Source organism: Dendropsophus ebraccatus, chromosome 13 (assembly GCF_027789765.1).
Source record: "Dendropsophus ebraccatus isolate aDenEbr1 chromosome 13, aDenEbr1.pat, whole genome shotgun sequence".
In the NCBI taxonomy this organism is placed as follows: domain Eukaryota; kingdom Metazoa; phylum Chordata; class Amphibia; order Anura; family Hylidae; genus Dendropsophus; species Dendropsophus ebraccatus.
In genome coordinates this window covers 6277416-6293016 of record NC_091466.1, presented here as the reverse complement: position 1 = coordinate 6293016, position 15601 = coordinate 6277416, and the positions used below count along the sequence as shown (strand labels likewise).

Sequence of the window (15601 nt, the reverse complement as noted above, 5' to 3'; positions counted from 1 at the left end):
CAAGAACCCATATACGTCCCATATCTTCTCAAAGCTGGATCTCAGGGGAGCCTACGACTTGATCAGGATTCTTGAGGGTGAGGAATGGACCACCTTCAACACCAGAGATCGGTACTTCAAATACTACTACTGTACTTCTACTGTACATCTGTGTCATTGTGTACCTGGGTGACATACTGATCTTCTCCCATGATCTGCAGACCCATATGGGTCATGTACGTCAAATGCTGCATTGCTCAAGAGCCAATCGCCTATGTTAGGGATGGTCCGAACCGAGTTCGGTTCAGGTTCGTACGATCCTGAACCCTCATTAACTATTCCCGCTGTCTGCCCGCTCCGTGGAGCCGGCGGATCCAGCGGGAGGACCGCCTGGAAAACTGGGATACAGCCATAGCCATAGGCTGTATCCCAGTTTTCCAGGCGTTCCTCCCGCTGGATCCGCCTGCTCCACGGAACGGGCAGACAGCGGGAATCTGCTGCCGAGCGTTCGGGTTCATACGAACCCGAACCTCGGCAGGTTCGGACCATCCCTAGCCTATATGCCACTTTGGAGAAGTGCGTGTTCCATCAGTCCAGCCTTCCATTCCTTGACTGTGGTCTGCAGTTGGAAGCTGTCTGCAGTGCTTCAGTGACCACGGCCCGCTGAGCCATACAATGGTTCCTGGGGTTCGCCAACTATTACAGGCAGTTAGTTCCCCACTTTTCCACCTTGGTCGCATCAATGGTGGCCCTTACCAAGAAGGGTGCCAATCCCAAGCAGTGGCCGGTCGAGGCTGAGCAAGCTTTCTCGGAGTTAACCCCTTAAGGACCGGGCCTGAAATGGCCTTAAGGACCGGAGCAAATTTTATGAATATGACCTGTGTCACTTTATTCATTAATAACTTCGGGATGCTTTTACCTATCCGGCTGATTCTGAGATTGTTTTCTCGTGACATATTGTACTTCACATTTCTTGTAAATTGGAGTCGATACTTATAACGAATCTTTATGAAAAAAAACAAAATAACGTGAAAAATTGTGAAAAAATGCATTTTTCCAACATTAAAACTTTTCTGCTTATACAGAAAATGGTTATACCACATAAATTATATATAAAATAGCATTAGCAACATGTCTACTTTATGTTGGTGGCATTTATTAAACTATATTTAATTTTTTTAGACAATAGAAAGCGTAAAACATAAGCAGCAAATTTTCAGTAAAATTTCAAAATCAGATATTTTTAGGGACCTGTTCAGGTTAAAGTGTATTTGAGGGGACAGTATGTTAGAAAGCCCCACAAAGCACTCCATTTCAGAAACTGCACCCCCAAAACTCTGCAAAAGCACGTCCAGAAAGTTTTTTAACCCTTTAGGGGAGTCACAGAAATAAAAGCTAAGTGTGTAAGAAATTTGAAAATTTTAATTTTCTGTGCAGAGATTTTATTGTAATCCAATATTTTTCATAATTATAAACCTATTACGAGAGAAATTCACCCCAATATTGATTGCCCCGTTTCTGCAGTTTATAGAAATACCCCATATGTGGCCCTATTGCGCTATTTGACGCAACCACAAGCCTCAGATATAAGAGAGCGCCTAGTGAATTTCAATGACTCCGTTATATTTGGTCATTTCTGACTGAACGACTTCAGGTTGGCAGAGGCTCTGGGGTGCCAAAACCTAAAAAACACCCCTAAAGGGACACCATTTAAAAAACTACACCCCTCAAGGAATGTAACAAGGGGTGCGGTGAGCATCTGGACCCCACAGGTGCTTCACAGATTTTCCGAACAATATGGCGTGAAAAAAGACAAAAGTATTTTTTACACTAAAAAGTTGTTCTAGCCTTCAATTTTTCATTTTCACAAAGGGATAAAAGGAAAAAAAAAACACAAAACATGTAGCGCAGTTTCTCCCGAGTACGGAAATACCCCACATGTGAACATAAAGTGCCAAGCGGGCGCAGGACGAGCCTCCAAAGGGAAGGAGCGCCAATTGGTTTTTGGAAGCTGGATTTCACTGGAATGGATTTCAAGGGCCACGTCGCATTTACAGAGCCCTCGTGCTGCCAAAACACTGGAAACCCCACACAAGTGACCCCATTCTGGAAACTACACCTCTTAAGGAATCTAACAAGGGGTGCCGTAAGCATATGGACCCCACTGGTGACGGGCACAAATGTGAAAAAATGTGATGTGAAAGTGAAAATTTTTAATTTTTTACTTTCACGGCACAAATGTGCCCGTCATCAAGGGGTCCATATCCTCATTGCACCCCTTGTCAGATTCCTTGCACGGTGTAGTTTCCAGAATGGGGTCACTTGTGGGGGGTTTCCAGTGTTTTGGCAGCACGAGGGCTCTGTAAATGCGACATGGCGTTCATCATCCATTCTGGCCAAATCCAACCTTCAAAATCCAAATGGCGCTCCTTACCTTCGGAGGCTTGCCCTGCACCCACATGGCGCTTTATGTCCACATGTGGGGTATTTACGGAGTCAGGGGGAATTGCTCTACACATTTTGTGTTTTTTTTTCTCTTTTAGCCCCTTGTGAAAATGATAAATTCAAGGCTAGACCAACATTATAGTGTAAAAAATGTAATATTTCATTTTCACGCCACATTGTTCCACATTTGTGCCTGTCACCAGCGGGGTCCATATGCTCACTACACCCCTTGTTACATTCCTTGAGGGGTGTAGTTTCCATAATGGGGTCACTTGTGAGGGGTTTCAACTGTCTTGGCAACACAGAGGCCTTTTAAATGCAACATGGCCCCTCGAAATCCAATCCAGCCTCAAAAAAACAAATGGCGCTCCTTCCCTTTGGAGGCTTACCCTGCACCCGCATGGCGCTTTATGTCCACATGTGGGTTATTTCCGTACTCAGAGGAAATTGCTCTACACATTTTGTTTTTTTTTAATCTTTTATCCTCTTGTGAAAATGAAAAAATCAAGACAAGATCAATGATTTAGAGTAAAAAATTTAAAAAAATTACATTAAATGTTGGTCTAGCCTTGATTTTTTTCCATTTCCACAAGGGGTTAAAAAAGAAAATAAACGCAAAGCGTGTAGGGTGATTTCCCCTGAGTACGAAAATACCCCACATGTGGACATAATGTGCCATATGGGCACAGGGCAAGCCACCAAAGGGACAGAGCGCCATTTAGTGGCTGAAATGGAGGATCGAGGCCATGTCGCAATTACAAAGCTCCTGTGCTGCCAGAACAGTAGAACCCCCCCACAAGTTACCCCATTCTGGAAATTACACCCCATAAGGAATCTAACAAGGGGTGCAGTGAGCATATGGACCCCACTGGTAAAAATACCATTTTTTTTCATTTTCACGTCCCAAATGTGGCCGTCACCAGGGGGCCATATACCCGCTGCCCCCCTTGTTAGATTCCTTATGGGGTGTAGTTTCCAGAATGGGGTCACTTGTCGGGGGTTTCTACTGTCCTAGACGCACAGAAGCTTTGTAATTGCATCATGGCATCCTCTAATGGGAATGGCAGCCATACCTATTTAGCCGGGGAAAAGGGACACTTCTAATTTATTTGGGGGTATTAGGCCAATTATTAGTTTATAAGGTTGAAAATGACAGGTGTCCATCAAATTCAACCTGTGTTGATCCAGAGGAAGGCAAAAAACCCTCGTAAGGCAGACGACAGTAGCCTCATCACTTGGAAAAAATTCCTTCCCGACTCCATAATGGCGATCAGAATAATCCCTGGATCAACGTGACCCCTGGAATAGGAATAAGGGACAGAATTTAGATAATGTAGAACTCCGATGACGTGTGGTGCGCCTTGAAGCAATCCAGTATGCAGAGGCCGGGGTGATCAGGACAGGTGTCACACTGGTAAATGGTGTCCTTCCTGATCCCCCTGTTACGCCACACTCTGCACTTCTTCTGGGGTCTCCCGTTCTCTTGTGTGCAGGACGTCACCTGGAAAATGTTGCCCTGGTGCGATACGGGGTCCTTCATATCCAGAAGCGCTGGGTCCGCTCCATGGCTGCTAAATATTAGGGCTGGTATTACTGCTTCTGATATTTTCGGATCGTGCCGCAAGCTACAGTAGCTCGGGCAGCGAGGGACCAGAAGAGGGGGTGCTGGTATAAAAGTTATCCCCGTACAGGTGGTGACCTTTATCCAGCAGTGGGAAGATCAGTTCCCGGACGATTTTCCCACTAACTCGGAGGATGGGGGGGCATCTGGGGGCTGCATTCAGGTGTCCCTTCCTTCATATAATCTAAGGGTACGTGCACACTGCGGAATGGCGAAGGATAACCCTTTGTGCATTCCGCAGCTGGCACCCACCGGCGGACTGATGCAGGCACGCGTCTCCGTCCGTGTCATAGACTCCATTCTATGCACGGGCAGATTCCGCTCTCCGTCCAATGTGTTCATTCTTTGGATGGACAATGGAATCCGCCCATGCATAGGATGGAGTCTATGACATGTGCGGAGACACGCGCCCGCATCAGTCCGCCGGCGGGTGCCAGCTGCGGAATACACAAAGGGTTATCCTTCGCCATTCCGCAGTGTGCACGTACCCTAAATCTGTAGGTGTACCCTGAGGTACTCTCACAGAGTTTGTAGAATTTCACGCCATATCGTCATCTCTTATTGTAACGGTACTGGCGTTACCCCCAGACACGTCACTGGATGATGAGGATGAGGATGAATGGAGGAAAGAAGGATCCCCCCCCCATTCATCCTCACTGGCTGTTTCGGTGTCGGAGGCAATAATAGCGTATGCGTCCGACACCGAAAACACCCTGGGGGCTATCTTTATATAGGGATTGGTATATGGGGTATGTAGTGGTGTAGTGTAAAACTTTATTCAGTGTAGTGTTTTTTACATTTTTTTTAACATTCAGTATAAAAAAAAAACCTACGCCAAAAATGGTGTTGCTGATAAATGCCGCACTTATCAGCAGACCGTGGCAGTAGGATATAGAAAAAAACACCCTATGGTGTTGCTGATTAGCAGCGCACTTACATGCGATGCAGATCAACACTCAGCGGCGTGACGGTGCGGAAAATACAAAAAAAAAATAAAAAAATAATAAAAAAAACATTTACTACATCCTGAACATCCCTATAGCTGCTGATAAGTGTATTACACTTTTCAGCCGCTAGAGGGCAGCAGAGCGCCGAAAAAAAGTCGAGGACATCCTAGGGGCCAACGGAAAAGGCCGAAGACACAAACGGAAGAAGATGACGTCACGGAACCTGGAAGACACCGATCGGGACCCCGGGATACGGTGAGTATGGCCAAATACCTGCTCTGGACCCCTCAGCTACCTAGCTGAGGTGTCCAGAGCAGGTATTTATTACTTTTGGGGACTTTGATCGCCATGATCAGCCGGCCGGCCGGTCACGGCGGTCGGGACGTGGCATTGTGGCCACCATTACTTTTAACAGTAATGGCGGTCGGTGCCATCCTCGGACAGCACCGGACGACATTATTTTCCGGGTCACCGATGGCCCGGAAAGGTTCCGATCACCGCTATTGGCTGATCTGAACTGATCAGCCAATAGCAGCGATCGTCAGCATGGGGGGGGGGGGGTAACAACCCCACATGCCGACAGGGAGAGATGGCCTGCAGAGATTTCTGCAGGCCATCTCTCCCGATCGCATGCGGCCGGTCCGAGGCGCCCTCTTAAAGGACCCGCGTACCGGTACGTCATGGGTCCTTAAGTGACAGTGATCCATGACGTACCGGTACGTCATGGGTCCTTAAGAGGTTAACCCCTTAGTGACCGCCGATACGGCTTTTTACGGCGGTCACTAAGGGTCCTTGTTCTGCTGCCATCAGCTTTTTACGGCGATGGCAGAGAATAAGGCTGCGGGGCCGGGACGGCCCCCACCCCATCCTCCCAGCTACCGGAGTTAGATGAGGGGTTGGGGCAATGTGTGGGGTCCGTCCCGGCCCCCCCCCCCCCTTACCGACGATCGCCGCTATTAACGTTATACGTGAATCCACGGCGGGGGGAGATGAAATAAGTGTCCCCCAGACCTTAGATCAGGGCGATCACTAACCCCCCTCCCCCGGCGGCCATCATTTCCAAGATGGCCGACGCCATCCCTGCGAACAAACGATGTTTGTTCGCAGGGATGGAAAAGTTTAAATGAATGAAAGCCCCATGCTCTCCGCCACCGGAGGTAGCGGAGAGCATGGGGCAGTCATCGGGGACCCCCCTGTGGTGTCCCGGTACAAGCGATCAGCGGTATATACTATATACCGCTGATCGCTTGTACCATGTGCCGCCGGCACTTTTTATCCCCTGTCACCATGAATGATTGGTGACAGGCAGCCCCGCTTCTGCCATGAGGCGGAATGAGCCTTCCGCCTCAGGCGGCAGATTTTGAGGTCCGGCAGGGGGCGGCATTATGTCCCCCCTGCTGTCATTTTTGTTAAGTATCACTTAACAAAAATGACAGCGGCCGCTCACCTGTCCCGTCGCCCGCGCTCTCCACATCCCGTCAGGTCCCGCGATGTCACCCTGCAGCTGTCACGGACCTCCAGGCTGTGGTGAGTGCCCGGGGTCGGTGGGGGACGCGCTGGGGTGATCGGGTCGCGCGGGACCGCCCCGCGCGACCCGATCACCCCACTCACTCACCACAGCCTGGAGGTCCGTGACAGCTGCAGGGTGACATCGCGGGACCTGACGGGATTTGGAGACAGCAGAGAGCGCGGGCCGGCTGCGGCGTGGGACAGGTGAGTGGATGGCTGCGGCGACGGGGGGGAGGGGGGGAGTGCCGGCCATCACACGGGGCGGCAGAAACCTCAGAATCGACCCTGGTGACAGGGGATAAAAAGTGATGTCCCCCCACCCCCCAAGTCGCCCCCCACCCCCCCTGTCACCCCCCTTCCCCATATACGTTACCTGATCCTGGAGCTCCTTCCTCCTCGACGTCCTGGCTGGTTATGAAGTGCGCATGCGCTCCACGACCAGCCAACTCTGGAAAATTTAAAGTGACAGAGACCAATTTGATCTCTGTCACTGAACTATGATTACTGTGATAGAAAATATCACAGTAATCATAGTAATACAGTGAAAATGAATGTATAAAGTACAAAAAGTGACAAACATACAAAAAAAATAAAACACACACTTTTTATTATAGTAATAATTGCAGTTTACTCCCAAATTACCCCTAACCCTACCCCAGATTACCCGTAACCACCGCACGTTGCCCATAACCACCACACGTTGCCCGTAACCACTGCACATTGCCCGTAACCACCCCAAATTGCCAGTGACCCCCTCCACATTGCCCGTAACCACCCCAAATTACATGTACCCACCCCAGATTACCTATAAGCACTTCAGTTTATCAGTAATAATCCCAGATTGTCTGTAACCCTTCCAGGTTGCACATAACCCCCCCAGGTTTCCCGTAATCACGCCAGATTACATGTAACCCCCAGATTGCATGTAACCACCGCACGTTGCCTCTGACCACGCCACGATGCCTCTGACCACCGCACCTTGCCTGACCACCGCACCTTGCCTCTGACCACCGCACCTTGCCTCTGACCACCGCACCTTGCCTCTGACCACGCCATGATGCCTCTGACCACCGCACCTTGCCTCTGACCACCGCACCTTGCCTCTGACCACCGCACCTTGCCTCTGACCACCCCAAATTGCCAATGACCCCCTCCAGATTGCGGTGCCCATGCCAGATTACAGGTATCCACCCCAGATTGCCTATAAGAACTTCAGTTTATCCGTAACCACCCCACGTTGCCCGTAACCACCCCAGATTGTCTGTAAGCACTGCAGGTTGCCCGTAACCACCCCACATTGCCCGTATCCACCCCAGATTGTCTGTAAACACTGCAGGTTGCCCGTAACCACCCCACGTTGCCCGTAACCACCCCACGTTGCCCGTAACCACCCCACGTTGCCTGTAACCACCGCACGTCGCCTCTGACCACCTCACGTCGCCTCTGACCACGCCACGTCGCCTCTGACCACGCCACGTCGCCTCTGACCACCGCAGGTTGCCTCTGATCTCCGCAGGTTTCCTCCGACCACCGCAGGTTGCCTCTGACCACCGCAGGTTGCCTCTGACCACCCCAAATTGCCAATGACCCCCTCCAGATTGCGGTAACCATGCCAGATTACAGGTACCCACCCGAGATTACCTATAAGCACTTCAGTTTATCCGTAACCACCCCACGTTGCCCGTAACCACCCCACGTTGCCCGTAACCACCCCAGATTGCCTGTAAGCACTGCAGGTTTCCCGTAACCACCCCACGTTGCCCGTAACCACCCCACGTTGCCCGTAACCACCCCAGATTGTCTGTAAGCACTGCAGGTTGTCCGTAACCACCCCACGTTGCCTGTAACCACCCCAGGTTGGAAAAATTATTTGAAAAATTCAAGTTTTTCATTTTTACTGGCCAATTTTGAATACTTTCCTCTAATACCTGTGGGGTCAAAATGGTCACCACACCCCAAGATGAATTCTTTGAGGGGTGTACTTTCCAAAATGGGGTGACTTTTGGGGGGAATCTATTCTGCTGACACTACAGGGGCGCTGCAAACGCACCTGGCGCTCAGAAACTTCTTCAGAAAAATCTGCACTGAAAATGCTAATTGGCGCTCCCTTCCTTCTGAGCCTGGCTGTGTGCCCATGCAGTGGTTTATGCCCACATATGGGGTACTGTTCTACTCAGGAGAACCTGCGTTACATATATTGGGGTGACATTTCTCTCCTGTTCCTCGTGAAATTGAGAAATTTCAAACTAAACCAACATATTGTTGGAAAAATTTGAGTTTTTCATTTTTACTGTCTAATTTTGAATACTTTCCTCTAACACCTGTGGGGTCAAAATGCTCACCACACCCCAAAATGAATTCTCTGAGGGGTGTACTTTCCAAAATGGAGTGACTTATTGGGAGATTTTACTCTGCTGACACTACAGGGGCTCTGCAAACGGACCTGGCGCTCAGAAACTTCTTCAGCAAAATCTGCATTGAAAAAGCTAATTGGCGCTCCCTTCCTTCTGAGCCCTCCTGTGTGCCCATACAGTGGTTTACACCCACATATAGGGTACCATTGTACTCAGGAGAGCCTGCGTTACAAATTTTGGGGTACTTTTTTTCTCTTGTTCCTCGTGAAATTGAGAAATTTCAAACTAAACGAACATATTATTGGAAGAATTAGAGTTTTTCATTTTTACTGTCTTCTTTTGAATACTTTCCTGTAATACCTGTGGGGTCAAAATGGTCACCACACACCAAGATGAATTCTTTGAGAGGTGCACTTTCCAAAATGGGGTGACTAATGGGGGGTTTTCTCTCTGCTGACACTACAGGGGCACTGCAAACGCAACTGGCGCTCAGAAACTACTTCAGCAAAATCTGCATTGGAAAAGCTAATTGGCGCTTCTTTCCTTCTGAGCCCCCCTGTGTGCCCATACAGTGGTTTACACCCACATATGGGGTACTGTTGTACTCAAGAGAACCTGCGTTAAAAATTTTGGGGTGCTTTTTCTCTCATGTTCCTTTTTGAAAATGAGAAACTTTAATCTAAACATATATATTATTGGAAAATTTTAATTTTCCATTTTTTTACTGCCTAATTGTGAATACTTTCCTCCAGCCCCTGTAGGGTTAAAATGTTCATTATACCCCTAGATTAATTCTTTAAGGTGTGTAGTTTCCAAAATGGGGTCACTTATGGGGGTTTTCAGGATACCAGACTTCTAAATCCATTTAAAAAAAAGAACTGGTCCCTAAAAAAATCAGTTTTGGAAACTTTCACGAAAATGTGATAATTTGCTGATAAATTTCTAAGCCCCGTAACGCCCTAAAAAAGTAAAATATGTTTACCAAATTATGCCAGAATAAAGAAGACATATTGGTAATGTGACTTAGTAACTAATTTATGTGCTACGACTTTCTTTTTTTAGAAGCAGAGAATTTCAAAGTTCATAAAATGCAATTTTTTTTAATTTTTCATGATATTTTGATGTTTTTCACAAAAAACACACAAAGCAGTGACCAAATTTTGCCACTAATATAAAGTGCCATATGTGACGAAAAAACAATCTCAGAATCGCTAGCATACGTTAAAGCATCACTGAGCTATAAGAGCATAAAGTGAGACAGGTCAGATTTTGAAAAATTAGCCTGGTCATTAAGGCCCAAACTAGCTGCAGCACGAAGGGGTTAAAGAGTCACTGTCGTTAAAATTTTTTTTGCAGAAATCAATAGTCCAGGCGATTTTAAGAAACTTTGTAATTGGGTTTATTAGGCAAATATGCCATTATCTGCATGTAAAAAGCCTTTTCCCAGTTCCCCCCTCCTTTCCTTTCTGTCATCCACTCCTCAGAATCAGGAAATCGCGACTGTTTTCCTCAGTCGGATCTGTCTGGTCTATGAAGAGGGGAGGGGGAAGGAGCGAGATTAGCGGGCAGCTGAGAGCCAAGAACAAAGGATTGCTCAGTGGGGGAGCTATTCAGAGCCCTAATTAGAGGTCAGAGAGGTCAGTGGTGACTGTCAGAAGAGACAGCCTGCGATTTGAATGTAAATTAACTCTTTGTTGTCCTGTTTTGCTGCTTTTACTTTCTCTCTCCATAGGAAAACCATGAAGACGGGGGGAGAGCTTCAAACTGCTTATTCATGATAAAAATTCATTTTTCAGCTAATAAACCCAATCACAAAGTTTATTAAAATCGCCTGGACTATTGATTTCTGCAATAAAAATTTTAACGACCTTGACACTTTTAAGTACACCTTTGCTTCAGCTCCTGTTTTGTATCCCTCAGACCATTCTCCTTGGAAGTTGATGCCTTTTCGGTGGGATCTAGGCCGTCCTTACCCAGTCGTCCGTACCCAGGCCGTCCTACCTCCAGTCGTCCTGCAACTTAATCCCAGGCAGGCCAGGTGGTCCCTCATCTTCTCCCCGTTCAACATTGTTATTTACTTTCAACCAGCGGAGAAGAATGTGAAAGCCGACGCCGTCTCTCTCGAGCCTCTGATGTTCACGGTCAGGAGGACGCACCTCGCCATATCACTCATCTAGAACGTCTGATACCAGTAGCTCTTCAGAATCTCCCTACTGGCAAGAGCTATGTGCGTCCTGCACTCAGAAGAAGAATTCTAAAATGGGGTCATTCCCCTTGATTGCTGGACATCCACGAGTCCATAAGACCAGGCAATTGATTTCTCAGCATTATTGGTGGCCTAGTCTTTTTCTAAAGACATCAAGGACTTTGTAGCCTTCTGATCCATCTGTGCAAAAATCAAAGCCTCTTGCCAGAGGCCAGCCGGTCTACTTCAGCCTGTGCCCATTCCAGATCGTCCTTGGGCAGATTAGTGTTATTGGAGGTGTGATATGTATAATAGAGGAGGTTGGTATATAATGTAGGGTTATTGGAGGTGTGATATGTATAATAGAGGAGGTTGGTATATAATGTAGTGTTATTGGAGGTGTGATATGTATAATAGAGGAGGTTGGTATATAATATAGTGTTATTGGAGGTGTGATATGTATAATAGAGGAGGTTGGTATATAATGTAATGTTATTGGAGGTGTGATATTTATAAAAGAGGAGGTTGGTATATAATGTAGTGTTATTGGAGGTGTAATATGTATAATAGGGGAGGTTAGTATATAATGTAGTGTTATTAGAGGTGTGATATGTATAATAGAGGAGGTTGGTATATAATGTAGTGTTATTGGAGGTGTAATATGTATAATAGAGGAGGTTGGTATATAATGTAATGTTATTGGAGGTGTGATATGTATAATAGAGGAGGTTGGTATATCCTGTAGTGTTATTGGAGGTGTGATATGTATAATAGAGGAGGTTGGTATATAATGTAATGTTATTGGAGGTGTGATATTTATAAAAGAGGAGGTTGGTATATAATGTAGTGTTATTGGAGGTGTAATATGTATAATAGGGGAGGTTAGTATATAATGTAGTGTTATTGGAGGTGTAATATGTATAATAGGGGAGGTTGGTATATAATATAGTGTTATTGGAGGTGTGATATGTATAATAGAGGAGGTTGGTTTATCCTGTAGTGTTATTGGAGGTGTGATATGTATAATAGAGGAGGTTGGTATATAATATAGTGTTATTGGAGGTGTGATATGTATAATAGAGGAGGTTGGTATATCCTGTAGTGTTATTAGAGGTGTGATATGTATAATAGGGGAGGTTGGTATATCCTGTAGTGTTATTGGAGGTGTGATATGTATAATAGGGGAGGTTGGTATATCCTGTAGTGTTATTAGAGGTGTGATATGTATAATAGGGGAGGTTGGTATATCCTGTAGTGTTATTAGAGGTGTGATATGTATAATAGGGGAGGTTGGTATATAATGTATTGTTATTGAAGATGTGATATGTGTTATAGACGTGTGATATGTCTTCCCTCTACCCATGCTGTGTGTCCTCTATGTCGTCCTCGGCTCTGCTGCATGCAGGGGTTGGCCAGGGCACAGCTAATAATCACTATAGGATATGAAGTCGCCGTCTGTCTGCGTTTTATAAGATCTCATTCCGCCAGCGTCGTCCTTGCCAATTACAATAAAGCTTTGAAATGATTTTCAGGAAGCAGAGAACCGAAAACCTATTTATGTTCTCATTAGGCTGCGGTTGTGCAGCTCAGATCTTCTAATTCCGTTCTATTATAAGACAGTCGCCCAGATAAGAGGAACGGCAGAAAACCAATTTGGATTTGTCAGGACGCAATGGACGTCGCTTCCTCTGTAGTGCGGGGGTGGGGAGCTCCGCGCTGAGATCAAGTGATTACCGATACCGGGGGCTGATGGATGGCCATCGCCTCTACGCACCCAGACCATGCAGGACAATTATACTGCCTATTGATCAGTGCGTCTGACAACTCAGCTACACCGTGCAGCAGAGGTGATTTGTCAGGACAGCAGACACCTCATTAGCTGCTTCACTACTGCGATACTAACCCGTATATACATATGTAATATATATACATCCAGGGTCATGTATCCCCACTGAGATACAGCCCTTATATCCATATTATATATATTCAGGGTCATGTATCACCCACTGAGATACAACCCTTTTATCCATAGTATATAAGGGTATACAGTATATACAGGTGGGCAGTGTATAGCCCGGTATACAGTATATACCGCTGGGTGCGCAGTGTATTGCCCATTGTACCGTATATACCGCTGGGTGGCCAGTGTATAGCCCGCTGTACCGTATATACCGCTGGGTGGGCAGTATATAGCCCGCTGTACCGTATATACCGCTGGGTGGGCAGTGTATAGCCCGCTGTACCATATATACCGCTGGGTGCGCAGTGTATAGCCCGCTGTACCGTATATACCGTTGGGTGGGCAGTGTATAGCCCGGTATACAGTATATACCGCTGGGTGGGCAGTGTATAGCCAGGTATACAGTATATATAGCTGGGTGGGCAGTGTATAGCCCGGTATACAGTATATACCGCTGGGTGTGCAGTGTATAGCCTGGTATACAGTATATACAGCTTGGTGCGCAGTGTATAGCCCGCTGTACCATATATACCACTGGGTGCGCAGTGTATAGCCCGCTGTACTGTATATACCGCATAATGGGCAGTATATAGCCCGCTGCACCATATATACCGATGGGTGCACAGTGTATAGCCCGCTGCACCATATATACCGATGGGTGCACAGTGTATAGCCCGCTGTACCGTATATACCACTGGGTGCGCAGTGTATAGCCCGCTGTACCGTATATACCACTGGGTGCGCAGTGTATAGCCCGCTGTACCGTATATACCACTGGGTGGGCAGTGTATAGCCCGCTGTACCGTATATACCGCTGGGTGCGCAGTGTATAGCCCGCTGTGCCGTATATACCGCTGGGTGCGCAGTGTATAGCCCGCTGTGCCGTATATGCCGCTGGGTGCGCAGTGTATGGCCCGCTGTACCGTATATACCGCTGGGTGCGCAGTGTATAGCCCGCTGTATTGTATATACCGCTGGGTGGGCAGTATATAGCCCGCTGTGCCGTATATACCACTGGGTGGGCAGTATATAGCCCGCTGTGCCGTATATACCGCTGGGTGCGCAGTGTATAGCCCGCTGTATTGTATATACCGCTGGGTGCGCAGTGTATAGCCCGCTGTGCCGTATATACCACTGGGTGGGCAGTGTATAGCCCGCTGTACCGTATATACCGCTGGGTGGGCAGTGTATATACCACTGGGTGGGCAGTATATAGCCCGCTGTGCCGTATATACTGCTGGGTGCGCAGTGTATAGCCCGCTGTATTGTATATACCGCTGGGTGCGCAGTGTATAGCCCGCTGTGCCGTATATACCGCTGGGTGCGCAGTGTATAGCCCGCTGTACCGTATATACCACTGGGTGCGCAGTGTATAGCCCGCTGTACCGTATATACCGCTGGGTGCGCAGTGTATGGCCCGCTGTACCGTATATACCGCTGGGTGCGCAGTGTATAGCCCGCTGTACCGTATATACCGCTGGGTGCGCAGTGTATGGCCCGCTGTACCGTATATACCGCTGGGTGGGCAGTTTATAGCCCGCTGTACCGTATATACCGCTGGGTGCGCAGTGTATAGCCCGCTGTACCGTATATACCGCTGGGTGCGCAGTGTATAGCCCGCTGTACCGTATATACCGCTGGGTGCGCAGTGTATAGCCCGCTGTACCGTATATACCGCTGGGTGGGCAGTATATAGCCCGCTGTACCGTATATACTGCTGGGTGCGAAGTGTATAGCCCGCTGTACCGTATATACTGCTGGGTGCGCAGTGTATAGCCCGCTGTACCGTATATACCGCTGGGTGGGCAGTATATAGCCCGCTGTACCGTATATACCGCTGGGTGCGCAGTGTATAGCCCGCTGTACCGTATATACCGCTGGGTGCGCAGTGTATAGCCCGCTGTGCCGTATATACCGCTTGGTGCGCAGTGTATAGCCCGCTGTGCCGTATATACCACTGGGTGGGCAGTGTATAGCCCGCTGTACCGTATATACCGCTGGGTGGGCAGTGTATATACCACTGGGTGGGCAGTATATAGCCCGCTGTGCCGTATATACCGCTGGGTGCGCAGTGTATAGCCCGCTGTATTGTATATACCGCTGGGTGCGCAGTGTATAGCCCGCTGTGCCGTATATACCGCTGGGTGCGCAGTGTATAGCCCGCTGTACCGTATATACCACTGGGTGCGCAGTGTATAGCCCGCTGTACCGTATATACCGCTGGGTGCGCAGTGTATGGCCCGCTGTACCGTATATACCACTGGGTGCGCAGTGTATAGCCCGCTGTACCGTATATACCGCTGGGTGCGCAGTGTATGGCCCGCTGTACCGTATATACCGCTGGGTGGGCAGTTTATAGCCCGCTGTACCGTATATACCGCTGGGTGCGCAGTGTATAGCCCGCTGTACCGTATATACCGCTGGGTGCGCAGTGTATAGCCCGCTGTACCGTATATACCGCTGGGTGGGCAGTATATAGCCCGCTGTACCGTATATACTGCTGGGTGCGAAGTGTATAGCCCGCTGTACCGTATATACTGCTGGGTGCGCAGTGTATAGCCCGCTGTACCGTATATACCGCTGGGTGGGCAGTGTATAGCC

General features: G+C 48.1%; 1 protein-coding gene across 1 annotated transcript in view; it reads left to right on the top strand.

The window, feature by feature from the left end:
- TDRD10 (tudor domain containing 10) overlaps positions 1-10901 on the top strand; it is a 56493-nt gene extending 45592 nt beyond the window's left edge. Inside the window, exon 18 of the mRNA XM_069950130.1 lies at positions 10776-10901. Coding sequence (XP_069806231.1) covers positions 10776-10796 — 21 coding nt within the window. The 3' untranslated portion in view covers positions 10797-10901. The remainder of the gene's footprint in view (positions 1-10775) is intronic.
- Positions 10902-15601: the final 4700 nt, after the last annotated feature.